This window comes from Myxozyma melibiosi (genome assembly GCF_037950935.1).
Source record: "Myxozyma melibiosi strain Phaff 52-87 chromosome Unknown BZA70scaffold_8, whole genome shotgun sequence".
Lineage (NCBI taxonomy): Eukaryota > Fungi > Ascomycota > Lipomycetes > Lipomycetales > Lipomycetaceae > Myxozyma > Myxozyma melibiosi.
In genome coordinates, this window is record NW_027042922.1 from 676,056 (window position 1) to 697,862 (window position 21,807).

The 21,807-nt window shown below is 56.3% G+C and overlaps 9 protein-coding genes across 9 annotated transcripts; 3 read left to right on the forward strand and 6 right to left on the reverse strand.

Moving 5' to 3' along the window:
* Nucleotides 1-207: 207 nt before the first annotated feature.
* On the reverse strand, nt 208-2,698 carry BZA70DRAFT_239760 (glycosyltransferase family 20-domain-containing protein; the record flags this gene model as incomplete). The annotated part of the gene is made up of 2 exons (XM_064910481.1): nt 208-2,207; nt 2,272-2,698. The coding sequence occupies 2 exons, from the start codon at nt 2,696-2,698 to the stop codon at nt 208-210; spliced, it is 2,427 nt and encodes an 808-aa protein (XP_064767559.1).
* A 197-nt stretch (nt 2,699-2,895) lies between these two features.
* Nucleotides 2,896-4,153, forward strand: BZA70DRAFT_281057 (uncharacterized protein). The gene has a single exon (XM_064913053.1). It carries the CDS (start codon nt 2,973-2,975, stop codon nt 4,125-4,127), a length of 1,155 nt encoding a protein of 384 aa, XP_064767560.1. The 5' UTR covers nt 2,896-2,972; the 3' UTR covers nt 4,128-4,153.
* A 262-nt stretch (nt 4,154-4,415) lies between these two features.
* On the reverse strand, nt 4,416-7,982 carry BZA70DRAFT_296290 (uncharacterized protein). Its single transcript, XM_064914525.1, has 9 exons — nt 7,708-7,982; nt 7,319-7,389; nt 7,110-7,247; nt 6,997-7,050; nt 6,919-6,952; nt 6,562-6,636; nt 6,373-6,494; nt 4,788-6,301; nt 4,416-4,734 (listed from the first exon to the last, which is right to left on the reverse strand). Exons 1-9 carry the CDS (start codon nt 7,844-7,846, stop codon nt 4,632-4,634), a joined length of 2,250 nt encoding a protein of 749 aa, XP_064767561.1. The 5' UTR covers nt 7,847-7,982; the 3' UTR covers nt 4,416-4,631.
* Nucleotides 7,983-9,185, forward strand: BZA70DRAFT_281065 (ESCO1/2 acetyl-transferase-domain-containing protein). Its single transcript, XM_064913054.1, has 2 exons — nt 7,983-8,086; nt 8,185-9,185. The coding sequence occupies exons 1-2, from the start codon at nt 8,023-8,025 to the stop codon at nt 9,012-9,014; spliced, it is 894 nt and encodes a 297-aa protein (XP_064767562.1). The 5' UTR covers nt 7,983-8,022; the 3' UTR covers nt 9,015-9,185.
* On the reverse strand, nt 9,124-11,367 carry BZA70DRAFT_281066 (uncharacterized protein). The gene has a single exon (XM_064913055.1). It carries the CDS (start codon nt 11,226-11,228, stop codon nt 9,393-9,395), a length of 1,836 nt encoding a protein of 611 aa, XP_064767563.1. The 5' UTR covers nt 11,229-11,367; the 3' UTR covers nt 9,124-9,392.
* On the reverse strand, nt 11,320-12,971 carry BZA70DRAFT_281069 (uncharacterized protein). Its single transcript, XM_064913056.1, has 4 exons — nt 12,677-12,971; nt 11,991-12,617; nt 11,866-11,934; nt 11,320-11,817 (listed from the first exon to the last, which is right to left on the reverse strand). The coding sequence occupies exons 1-4, from the start codon at nt 12,761-12,763 to the stop codon at nt 11,608-11,610; spliced, it is 993 nt and encodes a 330-aa protein (XP_064767564.1). The 5' UTR covers nt 12,764-12,971; the 3' UTR covers nt 11,320-11,607.
* BZA70DRAFT_281070 (CobW/HypB/UreG, nucleotide-binding domain-containing protein) lies at nt 12,922-14,217 on the reverse strand. Its single transcript, XM_064913057.1, has 4 exons — nt 14,150-14,217; nt 14,074-14,100; nt 13,954-14,022; nt 12,922-13,906 (listed from the first exon to the last, which is right to left on the reverse strand). Exons 1-4 carry the CDS (start codon nt 14,196-14,198, stop codon nt 12,963-12,965), a joined length of 1,089 nt encoding a protein of 362 aa, XP_064767565.1. The 5' UTR covers nt 14,199-14,217; the 3' UTR covers nt 12,922-12,962.
* Nucleotides 14,218-15,106: 889 nt separating this feature from the next.
* On the forward strand, nt 15,107-17,289 carry BZA70DRAFT_281073 (transcription initiation factor TFIID subunit A-domain-containing protein). Its single transcript, XM_064913058.1, has 2 exons — nt 15,107-15,641; nt 15,698-17,289. Exons 1-2 carry the CDS (start codon nt 15,129-15,131, stop codon nt 17,135-17,137), a joined length of 1,953 nt encoding a protein of 650 aa, XP_064767566.1. The 5' UTR covers nt 15,107-15,128; the 3' UTR covers nt 17,138-17,289.
* Nucleotides 17,290-21,744, reverse strand: BZA70DRAFT_281075 (uncharacterized protein). The gene is made up of 6 exons (XM_064913059.1): nt 21,037-21,744; nt 20,334-20,981; nt 20,166-20,275; nt 19,991-20,103; nt 19,848-19,937; nt 17,290-19,795 (listed from the first exon to the last, which is right to left on the reverse strand). The coding sequence occupies exons 1-6, from the start codon at nt 21,621-21,623 to the stop codon at nt 17,366-17,368; spliced, it is 3,978 nt and encodes a 1,325-aa protein (XP_064767567.1). The 5' UTR covers nt 21,624-21,744; the 3' UTR covers nt 17,290-17,365.
* Nucleotides 21,745-21,807: the final 63 nt, after the last annotated feature.

Sequence of the window (21,807 nt, forward strand, 5' to 3'; positions counted from 1 at the left end):
TTGATTGTTATGTATAAGATGATGATATGTATAAGAGATGAATCAAAAGACTAAAGCTCATCCTGCTCAATGACAGTTACAAAGACGACCCTATCTCCTCTTTGATATCGGTAATTCCCAATTTGATTGTTGATTGTATGTATAAGACGATGTTATGTATAAGACGATATGTAAAGATGAATCAAAAGACCAGCTCATTGTCAGTGACTACAAAGACGACCCCATCTCCTCTTTAATATCAGTAATCCCCACCAACGCCCCGACCGCTTTCGCAACCTCATACGGATCCAACAAATGCCACGCCGCCGTCGTCCGCTTATTACTCGGCCCGACCGTGACCGTAAACGTCTTGTCCTGATCCAACCCCTCAAACTTCCTCAGCGCCCGAAACATATCCTCGTCCGTCGAGTCGTCGCCCATGCACAGCACAAACTCGGGTGCGGAGCCCGTGGTAGATGCAGAAGTGTACTCGCGCACCAACTGCTTCGCAATCTCACCCTTGTTTACGAACCGCGGACGGACTTCCAGATTCGCCTTGCCGCGCATCACCTCGACGTCGTATTTCTGCGTCACCGTGTTTTCGAGATGGTTCAAACACTCGCGCGCCTGGAACGCGCCGTACTCGGGGTCCGCGCGCCGGTAATGCCACGTCACGGCCGCTCGTTTACGCTCGATGAAGGCGCCCTGCGTGCGCTCGGTGTAGTACTGGAATATCTCAATCACGTCCTTCATCCACGACATGTCTGCTTTCTCTGTTAGATTGACCCAGTCCTTTGCCCCGATCGGTTTCATGAAGCAGCCGTGCTCGGCAGATAGTCCGAGCCGTGGAATCCGCGCGCCGAGATATCTGTCTAAAAACGTCTGGTCGCGCCCAGAGATAATCCACACTTTATTCTTCGGATCGGCAGCCAACGTCTCGAGCATATGCAGCACGCGCGGGTGGGGAACTGCCGCCGCCGGATCGCGCACGATCGGCGTCAGTGTGCCGTCGTAGTCAAACATAAACACGCGACAGTCCTGCGCGGCGTTGCAGGCCGCGTACATGCGCGGCGAGTCGAGCACGGGGGTCGTGCTTGAGTTGCTGTCGGACTCGATCACGCCCATGAGCGCGGTGAGGTAGTGCGCGACCCAGGTCTCGACGTTGTGCGTGGTGACGTGGTCGTAGAGTTTGCGCTCGAGCGAAGCTTTGCTGTCGTCGCTCATTACGAAGAGGGCGTCGTAGATTGCTTTCGCGACGCCGACTGAGTCCCAGGGGTTGACTGTGATTGCGTCGGACAGTGAGCCAGCGGTGCCGGTGAACTCGGAGAGAATGACGGGGGCGTGGGAGTCCCGCTGGCAGACGACAAACTCGAGCGAGGTCGTGTTCATGCCGTCGCGGACGGAGGTGATGAGCGCGAGATCGGCGACGCGCAGCAGCGCAAAGTACTCGTCTCTGGCAATCTGCTGGGGATAGTGCTGGACGGGTGTGAAATGCAGCATGCCGTAGGTGCCGTTGATATGCGCAATCAGCTCCGACACCTTGCGCTCGATCTTGGCCGAGTTTGCGTAGGCGGGCGACGTGATCTGGATCAACACCACGTTCTCAACCTTTTCAGGATACATCTGGCAGAATATCTCAAACGCCTGCAGTTTCTGCATAACACCCCGCACAGAGTCGAGTCTGTCGCGACCGACGATAATCTTCTTGCCCGGGTAGAGCTCGCGGATGGCGTGCATGTTGTCGAGGACGGCGGGGGTTTGCATGTCGCGCTCGACGCGGGCGGCGTCGATACCGATCGGGAAGACGTTGACGGAGACGCGGGCGCCAAACGCGTCTACTGTCGTCGCGGTCGACTCGAACCCAAGCAGACGGGAGCAGGAGGAGATAAAGTGGCGGGCGTAGGAAAGAGATTGGAAGGCGACCATATTCGAGCCGAGCATGCCCTCGAGCAGCTCGGATCTGCGGGTGAGGTAGCGGAAGTACTCGGAGGACGGGAAAGGGGCGTGGAGGAAAGAGCCGATGTAGGCTTTTGGGAGGCGCTGGCGGAGGATCTGGGGGAGGAGGAGGAGGTGGTAGTCGTGGACCCAGATGACGTCGCCGGGACGGTAGATTTCGACGATGCGGTCGGCGAAGGCTTCGTTGAATTTGACGTAGTCGAGCCAGGATTTTTTCTCTTCGATGCCGTCGGAGGGTTCGCCGAGGATGTAGTGGAGGAGGGGCCAGAGGACTGGAGAGAGAGAGAGAGAGAGAGAGTTAGTAGATGATGGTGGAAGGGAGAGGATCAGACATACCCTGCTCGGCGTATGATCGCCATCTCGACTGATCTCCACCGTAGAGAAAGACGGGGGCTATTTTCGAGCCGGAATCAGCAGCAGCGGATTCGAGGAGCTCGGTAGCAGTCTTCTCATCAGCGGGAGAAAGACGAAAGTCATTGAGGATGGGATCAGAGGAGTGCTTTGTGCGGGAGGTGGACGAGAGGACGGCCTGGACGCGGTCGTCGTAGCCGACGATCTCGCCGGTCCAGGCGACAAGGACCGAGTCCCAGGCCGAGCGGTCGAGACAGGAAAGAGCGGAATAAAGAGCAGAGTTGCCGCGACGATGGCGGACGGCGAGGGGGGTGGGTGAGTCTGGGGAAGAGGAGTAGAGCTCGTAGGGGAGGAGGTTGAGGGCGGAGATGACGCGGCCGGAGACGGGGAAGGGGAAGGCGGAGGGGTCCATGAGCTGTGTGTCTGTATGCTCTGTATTGTATTGTATTGTATTGTCTGTATTGTATGTATATAAGATATATGTAGATGATATGCAATAGTAGTAGTATCTTACGGTGGTTGTGACTGAGCACGTGAATCCAACCCTGACCCTCGTTCAGTGCCCAACAAGGCAGCCTGGTCGTTGTTCGCTTTCTTATATCTGTTCCTCTTCTTCTCTTCCTCTTCTTCTTCTTCTTCTTCTTCTATTACTATTCTTATTGTTATATCCTTATACTCTCATCAACATGTCCACCCGCCGCTCGAAATCCCGTCCGCCAAAAGTGTTCCAATGCTCCGGCCACGGCGACTGCAAGATGACCTTCACCCGCTCCGAGCATCTCGCTCGCCATATCCGCAAACACACCGGCGAGCGTCCGTTCAGGTGTCATTGCAATCGTGCGTTCTCGCGGCTGGACAATCTCAGACAGCACGCGCAGACTGTGCATGCGAACGAGGGGGGGAGTGGGAAGGTGGAGGTTAGCAATGAGACTGCCAGCAGCTCTTCTATCAACAACACCTCCACTTCGAACAACAACAACAACAACAACAACAACAACACTTCCTCCTCTACAGCAACAGTCTCCTCCATCGCGGACATCCCCTCCTCCCACTTCCTCGCTGCCCCCCTCTCCGCCCCCCTCCCCTTCGACTACGACCACCGCTACTCCTCCCCCTCCACCACCGACCCCCATCCCCACCCACCCCCCTCCTCCTTCGCTTTCGCTGCTCCTCCCCCCCGTTTCCGCCCGAACCAGCACCGTCCCGCCCAGCTCGCGCTTCTCCCGCTCCCCTCAGCGCCCTGCCCCTCCTCCTCCTCGCCCCCGATATCCCCCGCCATGTCCTCCTTCCTCCACACCCCCTCCCTCACCCCGACATCGCCGCTCTTCGCCCTGCCCTCCCCTGTCCCTCGCTCGTCGGCTGCCTCCGCCGCTCGCTCCTACGCATCCCCCGTCTCGCCCGCCTACGAAGAAGCCGCCTCCACCGCCCCGACCTCGGCCTCCACACCTGGCCAACTGCCCCCGCTGCACTACCCTTCCTCCGGCGTGCCTTTCCGCCGCCCGCAAACCCCTCTGCTACACCACTACCAGCAGCAGCAGTACCAGTATCTGTCTTCACAGGCTCTTCATCTCCCTCCTCAGCAGCCGATGCTAAATCAATATCCCCAGCGTGTGCCGAGACGCAACTCCTTCCCCGAGATCGACTCGAGCTTGGTCTTGCCCCCGCTGAGGTTTGCCGACGACCAGCTGCAGCAGCAACAACACGTTCAGATCGAGCAGCAGGTGCAGATCGAGCAGCAGCAGCAGCAGCAGCAGCAGCAGCAGCCTTCTACTCCTACTAACGGGCAGTTGAAGAACATGAATGCCTTGCTCGAAGCTGCCAGTATGTCGGGGATGGCCTGATCCTCTCTTAGCCCTAGTCTTCTCCAAGAGCACTAATATTTTGTCTCTTCTCTTTTCTCTCTTTTCTCTCTTTTCTCTCTTTTCTCTTTTCTCTTTCTATCGGGTTCTTGTTCGGTCGGTTGGTTGGTTCGGCTCGCTGTATTCTATCTCTGCGTTGCTTGTCTCTTTATCCTTGTATCTGTCTTTTGGTGTAATCGTCCTTGTTACTTCCTACTTCCTACTTCCTACTATCCCTCGTGTACTATTATCTCTCTTTCTTGGCTACTTTCGTGAACTTGTCGTTGTAATAATATCATTTCCTTGACTATACCTATTAACTATAACTATAAACACAAAAACAATCGCATCGCAATAATCAAACTATTCAATCAATCAACCAGAACCAACTACCGACTCAACACTAACCCTCCCAATCCACCCTCCAACCCAACCTCCCCTCCACTCGTCTCTTCACTCCTCCCTCCTCCACTCCCCCCCTCCTCATCCATCACAAACTGCGTCTCCTCATCCACCGTCCCCGCTCCTCCTCCTCCCTGCACCACCCTCCGCGTAGGCGTCCCCTCCGTCGACCCCACCACACTCCCACTCCCACTCCCACTCCCACTCCCTGCCGCACTGCTCACAGCAACATGCCGTCCCCTCCCCACCGCACCCAAATACTCTGTCCGCGAAAGATGCCGGAACCCGCCAAACTCCTCCGGTCCTTCCTCGTCAATCACAAGCCCGCTCAGTCGTCGCCCACTCGGCGTCCGCGATCCAAGCCCCGAAACTACCCTCGGCGACGTCCCGCTCGTAATCAGATCACCACTACCCCCGTACCGCAACGGCGAGCCTATCGCCCCTTCTTGATTACCGCTCATCCCCATCGCATTAATCGCATTCACGCTACTACTAGCGCTACTCGTCCCGCTCCCTCCATTCTGATTCCCCCCATTCGCAAACAACTGCCCGAGCCTACTCCCAGGACTGCTCCCAAACTCTGCTCCGCCCGCAAACCGCCCGCTCGCAGACGACGATCCCCGCCGCTGTCTCTCCTGCGGCGTCAGCAGCTCCGTCAACGAGCCCGGCACGAAATCCTCCTCAAACACATCATCCTCCGCTTCTTCCTCCTCCACCTCCTCCCGCCCGCCGCCGATACTGCTGCTGAAATTGTGCACGCTGTGATGGCTGCTACTGATCCCGATCCCGTTCCCAAAGCTGCTGCTGTTCATCATATTTATACTGCTGCTGCTGTTCATGATGTTTATACTGTTACTCGCCGAGCTGCTGATGTTGATCCCGTTGCTGCCCTGACTGTTGTGTCCTGTCGTCGCAAACGGCACCGGCACCGTCAACACCTCCTCATCCGGCTCCCGCCAGATCGAAGACCGCGCTGGGAACGACGACGACACATACCGCCGCCCTGATCCAATAACTCTGCTGCTTCCTTGATATTGCTGTGGTTGTTGTTGTTGTTGCTGCTGCTGCTGCTGTTGTGGTTGTTGCTGCTGATAAGTCGATTGAGGCTGCAGAATAGACATCATCGTAGGCTGTCCATAACTCGCCGACGCAAAAGGCGATTCCTCACCAAACCTCCCCGTCTTAAACGACGACGAAAGCGACGTCGACGCACTCCCACCCTCGTGCGTCTCCGCGTTCCCATACGCAGACATATACAGATTCCTCAACGCATTACTCGACGAACTCAAGTTCGTCTGCGCAGGCACCGACGCCGCTATCGGCCCGTGCCGCGCAAGAAACCCGAGCCCGTTCGAATCAAGCGACGCAGGCAGTGGCGCATCAAGCGGGCCCAGCGTCCGCGCGGATGAGCCCAGGAACGAGTCCGAGGGGGGCGACGTCGCGAACTCTTCGTTTCCGATCGGGATCGGACGGGCGGCGGCGACTGCCGTGCTGCTGCTGTTGTTTGAAGTCGAGTTGGCGGCCGCGGCGTGCAGCGAGCGGGCCAGCGCAGACGGACCGTTTGCGCCGAACGCGTTCTCGCGCAGCACAGTGTTGCGCGTGCCGAGCTGTAGTGGTTGCTGCTGCTGCTGCTGCTGCTGCTGCTGTTGCTGTTGTTGTTGCTGCTGCTGCTGTTGCTGTTGAAGTCCACTCGCGTTGAGTTGCCGGTGGTTCACGCGCCTGCCGTCGGGAAGGATATGAGCGAGCGCACACTTTGCTCCAAACTTGCAGTTTCCCTGAAAAATACACAAGAAACATGTCAACAAGAAGTACAAAAGAAGAACAAGAGAGGATCAAATCAACTGACCTTCTGGAAATACTTGCACGGCGCCTGCTCGAGCTGCGAATCCATCGAGTGCGAGAACGGACAGGTCGCGCCTGCCTGACACGTTCCCTGTCTGAAGAACTTGCAGGGAACATGAGAGAGGTCTATAAGATATCATTAGCATCAGTATCATCACCTTCTCTTCTGTGTATAATCGGCTGATCAACTCACTCTTGCTCGGAGGACTCCGCGATGACTCTAAAAACGCAGCCCCGCTGCCCTGCGCTTGCGACTGCAGCATTATTCCTGACCAAATCAATAAAAGACTTATATCCTGTAGACAATAACAGCAATAGCAGTCCTTATAACACAAACAATCTCTTAATTCTCTCTCAATCAGATCAGATCCGCGCTTCGTCCAAGCTGAGCTGGAGAACGGCTCAATTTCTGGGAATCCGAGCGGAAGGCGTGCTGGTTAGGGCTGGGGTTGATTATGTAATGATTATGTAATATTTATTAGTAAGGTGTTTGTAATGTAGCTACTTATAATACAGCAAGCAGCAAGGCAATGTCAGCTATTGTACTGACGGTTCCTGTTCGAGCCCGAGGTCGTCCTAAACACCTAAAAGTGTCAGTTGAGCTCAGATAAACAGTAACCCAACTCACCCAAAGCGCAGTCGTTTCGAGGTTTTCCCGTAAAACATCCCAGACCGCATAAAACTATTCAGTCAATACTCCACACTTCTCTCAATGCTTTTCAATAGTTACAGCAACGATACCATCTTCCGACGCTTCATTCGCTCGTTCCGCATCTTCTCAAGATCAGCGCGCAACTTGCTCACCTGCGCGCTCGACATCGCCGGTCCTGTCGCTGCTGCAGCCTTGAGCAGGTCTAGTCGACGCGACTCTTTTTCGATCTTTCGAGTTGTAAGTTATCACAGACACACACAGACAGAAAACAGCAAAAATAAGAGAATAGAAGAGATACTAGCTCGTCCAGCTCGGATTCACGCGTCTTCAACGCGGTGGTCGTCGGTGTCTTTTGGATCTCCGCAAGTCCTAAACCGCATCAGCCTTCTCTTCACTCTTCTCTTCTCCTTTCTTCACCTCTTCTATTGCTCATAAAGCAGCAGCAGCCCACCTCGTCGCAATCCCGCCGCCTTCCTCACCAACGCGTCCACCTCCTCCTTCATCCCCTCCACCCTCTCCCTCTCGCTCTCCTCACTCCCCGCCTCCTCCCCTCCCTCCCCTCCCCCTCCCCCTCCCCCTCCTCCTGCTTCGCAACATACACAACCTGCTTCCCGTACGTCTTCCCTTCCAACTCGCCCCTCTGCTCCAACGCGGCTAGCGCGCGGTTCACGTTCGGCCGCGAAATACTCCCGTGCAGGTTCTGGAACACGTCGGTTGCAGAGTACGGTCGGTTCTGCAGGCGCATGTATTCCAGCACCCGCGCTTCTTCCTGCGCTGGTCCTTCTTTCGCTCCTTTGTCTTTCTCTTTCTCTTTCTTTGGTGGCATCTTCCTTCTTGCTGTAGTTGAGTAGACTTGGAGTAGAGAGTGATTCAGCAATATCAAAACCCTACAACACAAGGCCCTTATTTTGACAAAAGTAAACAACGCGTCTCGCGTCCTCTTCACTTCTTCACTCTCTTCACTTCTCACTGCTCTTACTGCTTCATAGCAGCAGCAGCAGAATGGACTTCAATAGTAGCAGCAACAGCAGCAGGAACACCCCCCGCACCTACAAATCCCGCAAACGTCCTCCCCTCGCCCCGCTCATCAACTCCTCCCCCTCCCTCCTCCTCCTCCTCCTTCCTCCTTCTCCCGCTCATGCCTCTCCTCGCCCCTCAAACAAGAACCCCCGAAGAAGAAGCAAAAGACGCAGGTCTACCTCTCTCTCTCCTCCAAACCCCACCACAAAACCTGCTCCGCATGCGGCATGTCCTACGACACCCTCTCCCCCGACGACCGCGCCACGCACCACAAATTCCACGCCCGCGCCCTCTCGGGCGTCGACATCTCTCTTCCTCTGCCGTCGTCGACCTGCGTTGCCAAAGTCGTGCTTAAGAATAACGTCCACGCTACGATTCACAAGCTCGGAAGCCGCGACCTCCCGCGCTCGACAAGGACTGCGCTCGACGCCGCGCTCAGGATCTGTAACGCTGAACTATCTGCACCCGACGAAGGCATCGCGGATTTCTTTTCTCGCTCGCAACCAGCCGTCTACGTCTGCATTACTCCATCTACTTCTTCTTTGTCTTCTTCATCATCCTCCTCCTCAGCAACAATAACAGGCCTCGCCCTCGTCGAACGCATCTCCTCCGGCCTCTTCATGTCCTGCTCCTCAGGCCGCATCCTCTCCTCCTCCTCTTCATCCTCTTCATCCCCCCCTCCCACCCCCGTCCTCGGCATCTCCCGGATCTACACCGCCCACTCCAGCCGCGGCCTCGGCATCGCCCGCGCTCTTCTCGACGCCATCTGCGCGTCCGCAATCTACGGCCTCGTTCTCCCGCGCGACAAGGTCGCATTCAGCCAGCCTTCGGATAGTGGTTGCAGACTTGCGGCCGCGTGGGCGGGCGAGGTGATGACGGATCGTGAACTTGCGGTTGATCGCGGGGTGGATGTTGATTCTCTTGTTTGCACGGGGAAAGAGAAGAAGATACGGGTATATATCGAAAAGTCTTAGCTTTACTATCATTTTGTCTATTCGCTCTGTAAATAGCTGCATCTGTACAATACATTCTATCATTCACATTCCTATGCATCTGGGATTCCCTGCCGAATCTTTTTCGTCCGCCCGTCCTTGCGATTATGATTATCCCTCGCAAACCCACTCTTCTTCTGCCCTCCTCTTCCCCCTCTCCCTCCTCCTCCTCCACCTCCGCCCCCAGCAGACCGCGGGTTCCGTGGACGGCGAGGCTGCTGATGATTATTCTCATCACCCGACGTAGCCGCCGAGGAAGAAGACGGGTCGTCCGATGCTGTAGCCTGTGCCTCACGCGGTTTATTCCCTTTAAACATATACTTATTCTCCAGCCGTTTCCGCATTTTGCCCTGCTTCAAGTTAATATCCACCATCAAACCAAAGTAAAGTAAAAAAGAACAAACTCACATCCCGCGCCAACATCTTCGCCCACCCCTCAACCTGCTCATCCGACCACCCCGTCGCACTCTTAACCTCCGCTCTCTGCTTCGACCCGCGCATCTTTGTCTCGAACGCGCCCAGTTGTCGCGAATACAACTCCCACAGCATCTTCTCATTCGGATCTTCCTCCTCTCTCTGCTGCTGTTGCTGTTTCCGCCGCTGCTGCTGCTCCGGATTCAAAACCTCCGAAACAAGGCCCTCACCTTCCTCATCATCAACCACACCCGCATCAAGATCGTCATACGTATCATCTCTCTCATCCGCCTCGTCTTCGTCGTAAATCAGCGCGAGCGCGTCAAAGATCTTTTGCTTATCCCCGCGCTCGCTCGCAGTGCTATGCAGCATCGCGTCCGCGTCCAGCGCCGGCCGTTTGCCGATATGGATCGTGCCTGGTTCAAAGTCGAGAGTGTCAAGTCGCCGCGCGAGTTCCTCTTCTTCTTTTGCCTCGTCGTCGACTTGAATCTCTGCCACTTTTTCACGATCGCTCTCGCTCTCACTCTCACCTTCTGACGAGACTCGTGTGTAAACCTCAGGATGGTCAACAAGATACCCTATCACCCCTTCAACAGACTTGTCATGCTCAGCCAGTAATGTGATTGCGTCGCGTATCCGCACGCCGTCAAAGATCTGCCGGATCTCAACCACCTTTGCCGCGTCTTCTTCGTCCAATACCGAGAGTAACGCGTCATCCTGCGCCTGCTTCTCCTTTTTCTTTTCATCCTTCTTCGCGGCCTGTGATGAAGACTGCTGCTGCTGCTGCGTCTTCTTCTCTCGCCGTCGCGCGGTCCGTCGGAAATACTTATTCACATCCCTCTCGACTCCAGCAGGAAGTCGATACCTCACCGTCTCAAGCGAGACCACGATCCCTTCCAACCCCGTTCCTACTGCACCCAACCCGCGCAACCGCGGAATCAGCCGCGTCCGAACCACGAGCGCGACCAGCATCTCGCCCGGCAGGACTTCAGCGGGGGGAGGGAGCAGCGCCAGCAGTCGTTTGAGGAGCGTAGCTGCGCCGTCGGGGTTTGTCGTCGCGAGGGAGATGATTGAGAGATATGCGAGCTTGAGTGCGATTTCCGCCGGTGTTGCCGCTGCTGTTGTCGATGAGGAAGATGAGGAAGAGAGAGGAGGCGGTGGTGGATCAGATTTTGTAGCAGCGCCGACGATCGATCGCAGGCCTTTAACCCACGGCCGATCAAACTCGCCAAACACACCAGCGACCGCCGGTCTCGCGAGCAGCAACTGCGCGGCATGCAACTCCGCAAGCCTAAACACGCCCCGACGCACTCGATCGAGAAGAAACTCTTGAAGCCGCGACAGGAGCTGGTCGGACGTGCTGGTGAAGGTCTCGAAGAGGGTGCAGATGCGGTCTGAGTGGTGCGGGATGTAGAGCGCGACGAAGCCCCAGAACATGTCGATGTTGGAGACGGTCGAGGAGCGAGAGTATTCGTCTGTAAGCAGCCAGTAGACATCCTTCTTCAGACTAGAAAACACCTCGCTCTGCTCATCAGGCTGCTGCTGGTCAAGATCGTCGTCGTCGCGCGAAACACTGACGAACGAGGCGAGAAACTTCCTGAAATGCACCGCCTTTGCTCTGTCCGCTGGCTTCAAAGCGCGGAAGTAAGTCGCGAGCGTATGCCAGGTCTCGAGACAGAGATGCCATGACTGCGGATCATTCTCTATCAGCGCGCGCCGGAGGGGTGTGGATGGGTAGGGAGGAGTGGGTGGGTTGAGGAGGAGAGGAGGTGATGATTGCATGGTCGTTGTCTGTGTGGATTATGTCAATTAATGTTGAATGCAATAACAATTGCATTAAACACAACAACAACAACAGCAACAACAATAGAGCAGAATATCTTCTTAAATGTAAACTCCGAGAAATATTCAGATTCAAGCCCTAAACCTGCTGACAGCTGAGCAACTCCTCCACGATGAGTCACTGCACTGCTTCCCGCCTGTTTTTGTGTTTCTACAAGTTTTATGACTCAATTGTGTTTGTTTGCTGTTTGATAAGCAGCAGAGAGAATAATCAGAGAAAGAAAGAGCGTGGTGGTGGTGGTGCGCGGTGGTGTATAATCAGGGCTCTCTACCTGGTCCCCATATCATATTCCAGCTAGTCAACTTATACAAAGCACAACTAATACATCCTCGTCTCGTTATCAAGCGTACCCCACAGCCTCGTCGCAGTCTGTCTCTTCTCAATGCCCTCGACAATAGTCCCTCTCGGCGAGCCAAACCGGCCCCACGGAACAAAGTACGCGCCGTTGTGCTCGGTCGTGATCTGCGGCGAGAAGCCGGCGAAGATCTCGGTGAGTGCGCCCAGGCGGGGGTCGAACGAGAAGACGGACTGGAGGAGTTAGCTGAGTGTCGAGTAGAGAGAAACGAGGGGACTTACGGCGAGTTTCTGGCGCCAGGGAGGCATGCTGCGGAACAGCTGCGACTTGAGATGGCCTGGATTGAGAGACTGCACATATGTTAGCCAACGACTTGCTGTTCAGACACTGTAGCCTGTAGACTCACCAAGCTAAGAACACCAGTGTCCTTCTCCTTCATCTGATCAGCCATCTCCCTCGAAAGCAAGATATCACCGGCCTTGCTCTGTGAATACTTCAAAAACTGACTTCCCTCTGTCTTTTCAAAGTTCGGATCATCCCAATTGACCCCGTCCGGCGCCGGCGAGAAGTTGTTTGCGTCCGAAGCCACCCAGATCACCCGCGTGCTTCCGGGCGTGTCCGCGTTCTTCTTTGCGCCTTCGACAATCAACGGCGTCAGATACCGGTTGAGCACATAATGCCCGACGACGTTGACGCCCCATTGCAGCTCGTATCCCTGCACGGTCTTCGACCCCTCCGGCGGCTCCATCACGCCCGCGTTATACCACACCGAATCCAAACTGCCAATCTTCGTCTTGAGCTCCTCGACCGCGGGCTTGATCGTCGTCAGGTCCGCGAGATCGAGAAGCACGAGCTCGAGACGGCCGAGCGCGGGCGCTTTCGTGAACTTGGCGCTGTTCTCCATGATGTCCTCGCTCGCTTGCTTGAACAGGTCGGCGCTGCGGGCGGCGATGTAGACGGTTGCGTTTTTCCAAAAGAGAATGCGCACGAGCTCGAGGCCGATTCCTGCTGTGCCGCCGGTGACGAGGTATGTCTGTCTGTGCTGTTAGTGATGAGTAGTAGTAGTAGTAATAGCAGCAGTAGTCAACACACCTTCCCAGACAGATCCGGAACATCCTTCTCAGTCAAAGTAGGCCCGGGAGGATAAACCTCAGTGATAGTCTGCCAGAGTAAGCTCATCTTGCTGCCAATTGCTCGTGATGAAGTGTGAAATGTGAAATGTGGTGAAGTGGGAGTCGAGGTCTGAGCCGCTCGATCCCGATAAGGCGATTAGATAATACATCAACTACTGCTGCTATTATATTCTGTATTCATTATAGATATATACTACTCTACACTCTAAGAAAGTCTAAGAAAGTCTAAGAAAGTCTAAGAAAGTCTAAGAAAGCTCGACAGAAACATCGCTGCCCAAAACACCCGAACTCAACCGCTTTCTAAACATCCGCCCGTCGCCCCGCCCGACCATCACCGTCCCGAGTCCTGCCAGGGCGTCGGTCTTCATCAGCGCAGCCGCCCGCTCTTCTGCGATCTCGGTGAACTCGTATCTTCCAAACGCCCAGTTCAGGATATAAGTGCTGTTAGTTGATGAGGACGGGGTAGTGCTGCAGTGCTCGGCTGGGATCATGCTTGGAGACAGGCGCAGGATGAACTTCATCCGGTAAATCTCGTCCTTTGGCGCTTTCTCGAGATACTCCAGAAACGAGACCAGCTCGCTTCCGTCTCCTGCCGTCTTTGCAAACTTCACCGTCAACGTCTCGATCTCTGACATATGCTCACCCCCGTCGCCATGGTCATGGTCATGGTCGTGGTCATGATCCTCCAGCACCGCCAACCCGAGCTTCGAATCAAGTCCCATAATAGCCTCCCACGGAATCGCACCCCGATCGCTCTTCAGCTTTGGCGTGTCGGTATTCAAATCATTCACCCGGTCCCAGACCACATCAAACTGCCGCTCGCTCACGTCCTCCCACTTGTTAAACACCAGCAGATCAGTGTACTGCGCCTGCAGCGACGCAGACTTTGACGTGTCCGCGTACCCGCCAAAGTTCTCGACATCAATCACATTCACGATCCCGTCAAGCCTGATCCGCGCCTCGCCTTCCTCGCCCAGCTCGCGCGCAAGCTCCCGCAGCTGGATCGAGATCGCGGCCGGAAACGCACTGCCTGAGGTCTCGATCAAGATCCGGTCGGGCGAATATTTCTCTTGAATCTCGACTATCGCGTCACGCATCTTGCCGGTCATCACACAGCACAGACACCCGTTCAGCATCTCCTGCACGCCAGCCAAGTTCCCTGAGCTCTGTGCTGCCAGCTCCGAATCGACTGTTCTTGTTAGCCTACCTTCTACTGAAAGAAAAAAAGAGAAGTACCTTTCACATCACCGTACTCATTCTTGAGAATTGCAACCTTGTAATCCTTCGGAAGTCTCTTCAACAGCGCTGCAGCTGGTTAGCAACTCCTTCTCCTTCAAGATATCATGGTCGACTTACATATGATGAGAGTAGTCTTGCCCGCTCCTGTCCCACAGTCAGCTCCAGTCCTTCTTCCTGCAGTCTATACACATACCCACAAATCCCGTAAACACAGTAACCGGCGTAGGCTCTATCACCGTCATCTATTCCTATTCTATTCGTCTACACACCGCGAATATCTCGTTCCAGCAGAGAAGGTAAAGTAGTCATCCACGTGACCTCACGTGATTCACTGGCTGACACCGAAGCCAGCTACTCCACCACAGATCCAACTTCGCGAAGCCCGCAAACACCGCGAGCAACGAAGAGCAGCAACCGGTCTGCTGCAATCGATTCTTTGAGAGAATTCTGTTTGAAAGAGCTGCTGTATTTGCTGAGAGTGTGTGCTTGACGATTGGAGAAAGCAGAAAGCGTTTGTTTCGACAACAAAAGACTAAGCCTTGTTCCCTGCGGTTCTCCTTTCGAATCAGAATATCGCGTTCAATCTCATCACAATCGCTCATTGCTTCTATTCTTGCTTCTTCTTCAACTCCCTCATCTTATCTCTCGCCATGTCTGCCGACGGCCAGGACTCCTCCCCGCAACTCCCCAGCGGCCAAGGCTCCACCCCCACCATGCAATCACAACAGCAGCAACTGCAATTCCAGCAGCAGCAGCAACGTCTCACCCCTCAAATGATGAACAGACCAGTCCAGATCCGTCCTGCCGGCTCGCCCGCGACCGGGGCGGTCAACACGCCCGGCGCAGCGGGTGGGTCCGTCCAGCAACTCACGATCCAGGAGCAGATGGCGAAGCTGTCGCAGAATTACCAGCTCGTCATGCGTCAGGCGCAGCAGTTTGGGCGCGATACTCCTGAGGGGCAGCAGGCGCTTATTCGTGCCGCGAAGATTAAAGAATACGCAAAGCAGTTGCAGGCTGCTAGTGCCACTGCTGCCGCCAACAACCCACAGCTTGCGCAACTCCAGCAACAGCAGCAACAACAGCAACAACAGCAGCAGCAGCAACAACAACTACAGGCACAGCTCTCAGCCGCTCAACAGCAGCAGCAGCAGCAGCAGCGATCAACCCCAGTCATGGGCCAACGCATGCTCCAGCAACAAAGCTCCTCACCAATGACCCCTCAAGCGCAACTCCAGCAGCTCCAACCCCAACAGCAGCAACCCCAGCAGCAGCAGCAAGCGGCCGCCATGGCCGCCAACGCCAACGCGCGAAACCAGATGCTCCGCAGCCAGCACGCCGCCAAGCAGGCCCAGTTCGCGCAGATGTCGCCTGCCGAGCAGCAGCAGCTCCGCATGAGCCAGCTCGAGACGATCCAGAAACACATCGTCGGGTTTCACAACCAGGTTACAAAGTACGAGCAGCAGCTGTCTGCCAACCCGCAGATCCAGGGCGAGGAGAGGGGAAAGATCGAAAACGCAATCAGGGAGTTGAACGGTAGACGCGAGCATTATATCGCGACCGCGAAGGCTCTTGCCCAGCAGATCAGACTGAATGCCGCCCAGCAGCAACAGCAGCAGCAAAATATGAATATGGGGCAGCAGGCCGCGGTCCAGCAGCCATCTCAGATTGGTCAAATCCCTGGCCAGGTGTGTATCTTTGTTATCACCTCTACAGCTCACACCAATACTAATATCTCAAGCAGATGCAGCAGTCCATGTCACAACAGACACAAGCGCAGCAAAATCTCAACAACATGCGCGCAGCCCAGTTCCAGCAGAACGCGCGCCGTCTGACTCCCCAGCAGCAACAGCAACAGCAACAGATCAAGGCTCAAACCATGCAGGCCAACCAATCGCCATACCAGATGCAGCAAGGCATTCAGCAACAGACACAGCAGATCATGCCCGGCCAGCAGCAGTTGACGCCCGCGCAGCAGGCCCTCGCGCGTCAGCAACTACAGCAGCAGCAGCAACTTCGCCAGCAACAGGAACAACAGCAACAGCAGCAGCAACAGCAACAACGACTTCAGGCCCAGGCCGCCGCTGCTCGCGCTGGCTCACCGCAAGCGGGAATCCAGTCTCCGATGATGCAAGGCAACAATCTCCCCGGCAACGTCGCCCGCGCGCAAGCCATCCGCGCCGCTGCCGTCGCAGGCGGCTCACCCGCCGCCAACATCAGTCCGCGCCCGCAACCCAACGCGATCGGACAGGTGCAGAACGCAGCGCTCGGTAAAGTCGGGCCGCAGGGATCACCTATCGCGCGTCCGATCGTGACTCCTCAGCGGATGATCAATCAGCAACAGCAACAGCAGCAACAGCAGCAGCAGGCGGGTCTTCAAGGCCAGCAGCAGCTCCCAGCGCAAGCCAAGCTCGCAGGCGTCGCGCCCGTCGGCGGCATGGGCATCCAGCAGCAAGCAGCAGCAGCAGGTGCCGTAGGCGCGGCCGGCGCAGCAGCTGGATCGGCAGTCGCAGGCGCGGGTGCCGCCGCCGCAGCAGCAGCAGCAGCAGCAGCAGGAGGAGCAGGACCGTCCGCGCGCCCGGTAGTCCCCCCGGCCCTCGGCGTGGGGCAAAACATCATAAACCCGACCGCGAGCATGATCCAGCACATGCCGATCCCCAACACGCTGTCGATGAAGCAGCCCGTTCCCGCGGCGGTAAAACCCTCGCGGCCGTCGCTCACGGGCGGACACGCTGCTAGCTCGCCCGTGCTCGCGAGTCCCGCCATCACGAAACCGCCGCCGTTCGAATTAAACGGCGGGAGCGCGCGGGTGCTGTCGAAGCGCAAGCTAAGCGAGCTAGTCAAAGACATCATCGGCACCAGCACGACGACCGCGAACGGCGTGCAAACCAGCAACGACGACCGCGACGCCGCGATCGACGGCGACGTCGAAGAGCTCCTTCTCGATCTCGCGGACGAGTTCGTGACCTCGGTCGCGTCGTTCAGTTGCCGGCTCGCGAAGCACCGCAAGAGCACGACGCTCGACGTCAAGGACGTGCAGTTGCATCTCGAGCGGAATTGGAATATCAGAGTGCCCGGGTATAACGCGGACGAGATCCGGTCGGTGAGAAGGTGGAATCCGACGCAGGCGTATCTGCAGAAGTTGAATGGGGTTAATACCAGTAAAGCGATTTCTGGCAAGTAAACGAAGCTAAGCTTCATAGAGGAAGATTACTTTCTTGATGATAATGAATATCTGTTTTGTGAGCGACAGGAGATGCACAGTGTATATTTAGTATTTTTTTTGTTGTGTTGTTTTTTGAATGTATTTTTATCGCTCAGTTCACTCGACGCGATTCACTCGACGCGGCAGTAAAAGATAAATCATTAAAAACTATCGCTATTTCTATCTATACTTTGCACTTTTCATTCTCTACTCCTCGCCCTCCTTCTCTGCCACTTTTCCCGCTTCGTCCTGACTCTCCTCGTTTTGGTTTTCAGCAACCTCAACGGGGTCAGGAGTGGTAGAAGTAGTAGTAGTAGTAGTAGTAGTAGTAGTAGTAGTAGGAGGAGGAGTACCGCCGGTATCGACTTCCACCTCAGCAGCAGCAGCAGCAGCATGCGAATCTTCTTGCGCGCTGATGGCGGTCTGCTCGAGCACCTCGGCGGTACTAGATGTAGACGTCGATGGCACTTCACTTCCCGCGCTGCTCTCAGTAGTCGTCTCCGCGCTGCTCTCCGTGCTGCTCTCAGCGACATTCCCTGCAGCAGCACTCTGCCCCTCGTCCTCATCAAACGTCATCAAATCCGCCACCGTCTCCTCAACACTCGCAGGCGCTCCCCTCTCCTCCTCCTCCTTCCTCTCCCTCTCCCTCTCTCTTTCCCTCTCCCTCTCTCTCTCCCTCTCTCTCTCCCTCTCCTCATCCGCGCCTCTCCGCCCCCGCTCTCCTCCCCACGAGGTACTCCCCGCGCTCGACGAATACGTAGGCGACGAGCCCGCATACATCGTCACCCCGCCCCCGGCAGCATAGTCGTATCCCAACCCGAGACTATTTCCCTCATCCACCAGATCCGCAAACGACGACGGACCAATGTCGAACTGCTGCGCGTCAAGGTCAATGTGTTTTGTCGCTGCTGGAGGCTGCGGAATGGTTACCGCCGCGGGTTGCTCGGGTTCTGGCGATGGTTTGGGTGGGTCAGAGTGTGCGTCTGCATCAGCGGGCGACGGCGACGCGTCTTCATGCTCGCCAGACGACGGCGTCAACGTCTCCGTGCTAGCGTTCGACACGCCCGCCTCGGCAGCAGCAGCGGCAGCTGCCGCGGCCGCCACCGCATTCGAAATACCCCCGCCTACAGGTTTCCGCACCGGTTTCCTTGGAATCGCTTTCCTCTGCACGCCGCCCACGGGCGACGTCGGTTCCGGCGCGGTATACGGTCTCGGCTGCGACGGGGCGGAGGAGTATTTAGCGATCGAGGGGGGTGGTGGGGGTGCTGCAGGCGAGTCGGAAGTGTCTAGGCCGATGGTGTGTTGTAGAGGGCTGGTTGCGTGGTCAGAGGAAGGCGAGGACTGCTGCTGCTCTAGAAGTTTGCGGCGAGTGGGTGACATTGGCGGCGGCTGGATCGACTGTAGTATCGGCAGCCCTTCAGAGGTAGTAGACGCCGGAGAGCTCGACACAGGAACGCGTTGCGGCGCGATCTTGGTGGGAAGCTGCATGCTCGTAGGCCCGTAGCTCTGCCGGGTCTGCACCGGCTGCGCATGCTGACTACCCGACGCAAACACAGACGACGGTCCTTCAAGAAACTCCTCCGCCTGCGCCGCTCTCGCCTCGCGCCCGGTGTCCGGCACCACGTTCGTCGCGTCGGGGGGATAAGTATGCGGTTTTGGCGCGTTCAGCAAAATCTCGCCGTCCGAGTTTGCGAACCGCGACTCGATGATCTTCTTTTGAATCCGGTCCTTCTGCAGACTTGTAGGGTTACTCGAGCTCGTCAGTCCGCCGCTGCTCGCGTTCGCAGCCATCCGCGCCGCGACGTTTTTCTTCGCAGTCGCAAAATACTTGCTTCCCCATTTCTTCACCGACTCTGATATCGTCGCGCGCTCGCCCGGCGACGCGTCTCCGCCAAACGAGTGGATTGAACTCGTTTCTGACCGAGTTCCCCGCTCGGTGTCAACGCTAGCGAGAGAATGCGTGTCGTCGCTCGTCGACGACATGCTCGAGAGGTTATCGCTGCTGCTGGACGTGCTGCTGCCGCCGAGGGTGTGGTTGAACACGGACGCGCGGTCGCTGTCGGTTCTTGAGAAGGACGAGCGCGCGCTGGATCTGCTGGACGAGCGGTGCGAGGGCGAGGATGAGGTGTACTGCGACACCATCGCGTCCTTCTGGCTAACGACCTGCCCGTCCACTACCACTATATTCATCTTGTCCGTCCCCACGATCGCCGGCGCAGACGGGTTAAACACGCTCGGCACGCGCTTCCTGCGTCCGACGGTAGCATGCGCATCCCCGTCCGCGGCCGCTGTCGTCGTCGAGTCGCCAATCAGCTCAGACTTGACCCGATGCCGCAGCTCGGGAGTGGACATGTTCGAGTGCTCGTCGTAGAGACTGTTTTTGTCGGACGAATCGAGCGAGATGGACGACGAAATGCTAAAGTTATCGGTGTTGTGCCGTGGCGCGGAGGCGTTGAAGTGCGCATCAAGCTCGACGGTGTCATGGTCGTCTGCAAGCGCGGACGATTCGTCGGCACGGTCTTGTTGCGCTTCGGCCTGGCGGAGTGAATGGTCCCAGATACCGCCGCGGAAGTATTCTTGGGATGTGTTGTAGAATGCAAGGTCGTCCATATACGGCGCGACCAGCGAGTCTCGGAGCTACATAATCAGCCGTTGCCCTCATACCTGATAAATCATAGAATATACTCACAGTCTCGAGAATCCGGTTCTCAATCACCCGAGTAACCATACTATACGTGATCTGCCGCGAACTAACCACCGGCTCGACCACCATATTGATCTACAGCGAGATCAGCACAACATCTCACATCTAGTCAAAAACTGTATACGCACCTTGGGCATTGTCTCGAAGCAGTACCAGAACCGATTCGAAGGCGGCGGCTTCAACGTGAAATTAATCCGTCCCTGCAGACTTTTAAACGCGACAAGCAGTAGTAAACTGACTTCTATATCAGGCATTCAACGAATTAGCAGCGTCACAAAAGTAATACAAAGTTGTAGGGCGCACCTCGTGTTTTGAAACGCGAGCCAAAGTTCAAGGTAGCTTTTGTCGCAATCTCGAGCTTTAGATCGCCTTCGTAGCTGAGGTCGGCGGCTACGGTCATCAATCCCTCCTTACTACACATTCACACAGTCAGCAAGTCCACACCATTAATAAAAACTAGAAGAAACATACGTAAACTCCTTCAGTTTGATATTGGTAAGATAAGGCGGCGACGTGCCACAGTGCACCTTCGTGACCGTGATATCACCCAAAAACGACGGCCTCTTGACGCGCGACAGCTTTGTATCGATCTTTGTCTTTACAAAGTTCTCGAGCACGCTCGTCTGATTGAGCGCCAGAAACATCCGCCCGAGAAGCGCGTTGAGCCACATCGTGTCCTGGTGGCCCTCGCCCGAGTTGATCGTGTTGATCAGTTTCTGGATGTCTTCGGGGTTGAATTTCAGCGGGTGCGCGTCGATCAAGGCGTCGGGGTACTTTGGAAGCAAGTGTCTCCCGCCTCTTGATCCGCTGATGTTCTCCGGCGCGACCTTGATCGCGCGCTTGGTCGCGCGCAGGATGGCAAAGTAGAAATCCTCTTTTTCCGCACAATTTTCTGAAAACAGGAAATAAGCGTTCTTGGGCGGATGATCGACGTCGACGGGCGAGGCCGCGGCGAGTGCTTTGGAGCGGATCGGAGCGAGACAGATGGCGTGCCGACGGATGAAGAGCTGGCCGTCGGGGATGTTGGGCGGCCAGATCGAGACGGTGTGGTTGGCGAGGACAATCACTTGCTGGACGTTCATCTGCTCGGGACTGTCGTAGAGAAAGAGATTGCCGTGTCTAAAAATCTAGTTAGCAAGTCGAGCTTGAGAGAGAAAAGATGAGAGGGACACACCTGAGGATCGCAAAGAAGGTATTCGCAGTCCTTCGCTTCGGCTTCACCTTTGGCTTCCCATCCGGCGACGGCGTCTGCGCCTGCGCGCCCTGCGCATGCTGCGTCTTGCGGTCCAGCAAATGCTTATAAATCGACGTATACGCCGTCTCGTTTATCGACGAGCCCGACGACGACGAGGAGGACGAGTGCTTGTCGTGCGACGAGTCCGTCACGCGCTGAAACGAAAACTCGCGCGACACAGTCAGCCAGCCGGTCATGTACGCGTCCACGCCAATATCAGGCTGCGTCTCGAGCGACTTGAGCAGCGCCTCTGCCTCTCTTCGCTCGCGGTCGGCGTCGGATTCGCCGCTGCTGTTGGGCGGCGCGGCGGCGAGCGGATCAGTGCCGGGGAACGAGGACGGTGTGCGTGTCGTGGGTTTTTCTGCCGCAGCATCCTCCGCGGCAGGCGCGCGCTGGATGATGTTGCCGTCCTTGTCTACCTCGGGAAGGGTGGTGTAGATGTAGTAAACCACGGCGCAGAGCACAAGAGGGATGAAAGTGATTCCGCCGAGGAGGTAGGTGATCAGGAGGGTCTGGAAGCTCGCCATGCCGAGCGGTCAGCGCAGCGCACAGTCAAAACAAGTAGAAGATGATGATGAGAGTAAGATGAAGATTGAAGAAGAATCTGAATCGCAGAGAACAGAGGATTGCGGTGTCGACGAGGCGGTGTCGGGCGTGGATTGGACAAGTTGGCCGAAGTCGCTGGGAGTTTTGGGTCACGTTACTTTGTGT

What these genes read in the sequence shown, in the direction of transcription:
- BZA70DRAFT_281070 (XM_064913057.1), bottom strand. Translation starts at nt 14,198, where the DNA reads ATGACGGTGATAGAGCCTACGCCGGTTACTGTGTTTACGGGATTTGTG. An exon ending in TGTGTTTACGGGATTTGTGG is followed by an intron (nt 14,101 to 14,149) that starts GTATGTGTATAG and finishes ACTGTGGGACAG; the next exon opens with GAGCGGGCAAGACTACTCTC. An exon ending in CAAGACTACTCTCATCATAT is followed by an intron (nt 14,023 to 14,073) that starts GTAAGTCGACCA and finishes AACCAGCTGCAG; the next exon opens with CGCTGTTGAAGAGACTTCCG.
- BZA70DRAFT_281075 (XM_064913059.1), bottom strand. Translation starts at nt 21,623, where the DNA reads ATGGCGAGCTTCCAGACCCTCCTGATCACCTACCTCCTCGGCGGAATC. An exon ending in ATCAAACTGAAGGAGTTTAC is followed by an intron (nt 20,276 to 20,333) that starts GTATGTTTCTTC and finishes GTGAATGTGTAG; the next exon opens with TAAGGAGGGATTGATGACCG. An exon ending in AGAACCGGATTCTCGAGACT is followed by an intron (nt 19,796 to 19,847) that starts GTGAGTATATTC and finishes CTGATTATGTAG; the next exon opens with CTCCGAGACTCGCTGGTCGC.
- BZA70DRAFT_281073 (XM_064913058.1), top strand. Translation starts at nt 15,129, where the DNA reads ATGGGCCAACGCATGCTCCAGCAACAAAGCTCCTCACCAATGACCCCT. An exon ending in TTGGTCAAATCCCTGGCCAG is followed by an intron (nt 15,642 to 15,697) that starts GTGTGTATCTTT and finishes TATCTCAAGCAG; the next exon opens with ATGCAGCAGTCCATGTCACA.
- BZA70DRAFT_281057 (XM_064913053.1), top strand. Translation starts at nt 2,973, where the DNA reads ATGTCCACCCGCCGCTCGAAATCCCGTCCGCCAAAAGTGTTCCAATGC.
- BZA70DRAFT_281066 (XM_064913055.1), bottom strand. Translation starts at nt 11,228, where the DNA reads ATGCAATCATCACCTCCTCTCCTCCTCAACCCACCCACTCCTCCCTAC.
- BZA70DRAFT_281069 (XM_064913056.1), bottom strand. Translation starts at nt 12,763, where the DNA reads ATGAGCTTACTCTGGCAGACTATCACTGAGGTTTATCCTCCCGGGCCT. An exon ending in ACACTGGTGTTCTTAGCTTG is followed by an intron (nt 11,935 to 11,990) that starts GTGAGTCTACAG and finishes ACATATGTGCAG; the next exon opens with TCTCTCAATCCAGGCCATCT. An exon ending in CCTGGCGCCAGAAACTCGCC is followed by an intron (nt 11,818 to 11,865) that starts GTAAGTCCCCTC and finishes TAACTCCTCCAG; the next exon opens with TCCGTCTTCTCGTTCGACCC.
- BZA70DRAFT_281065 (XM_064913054.1), top strand. Translation starts at nt 8,023, where the DNA reads ATGGACTTCAATAGTAGCAGCAACAGCAGCAGGAACACCCCCCGCACC. An exon ending in CACCTACAAATCCCGCAAAC is followed by an intron (nt 8,087 to 8,184) that starts GTCCTCCCCTCG and finishes CCCTCAAACAAG; the next exon opens with AACCCCCGAAGAAGAAGCAA.
- BZA70DRAFT_296290 (XM_064914525.1), bottom strand. Translation starts at nt 7,846, where the DNA reads ATGCCACCAAAGAAAGAGAAAGAGAAAGACAAAGGAGCGAAAGAAGGA. An exon ending in GTTCCAGAACCTGCACGGGA is followed by an intron (nt 7,390 to 7,707) that starts GTATTTCGCGGC and finishes GATGCGGTTTAG; the next exon opens with GACTTGCGGAGATCCAAAAG. An exon ending in AATCCGAGCTGGACGAGCTA is followed by an intron (nt 7,248 to 7,318) that starts GTATCTCTTCTA and finishes ACAACTCGAAAG; the next exon opens with ATCGAAAAAGAGTCGCGTCG.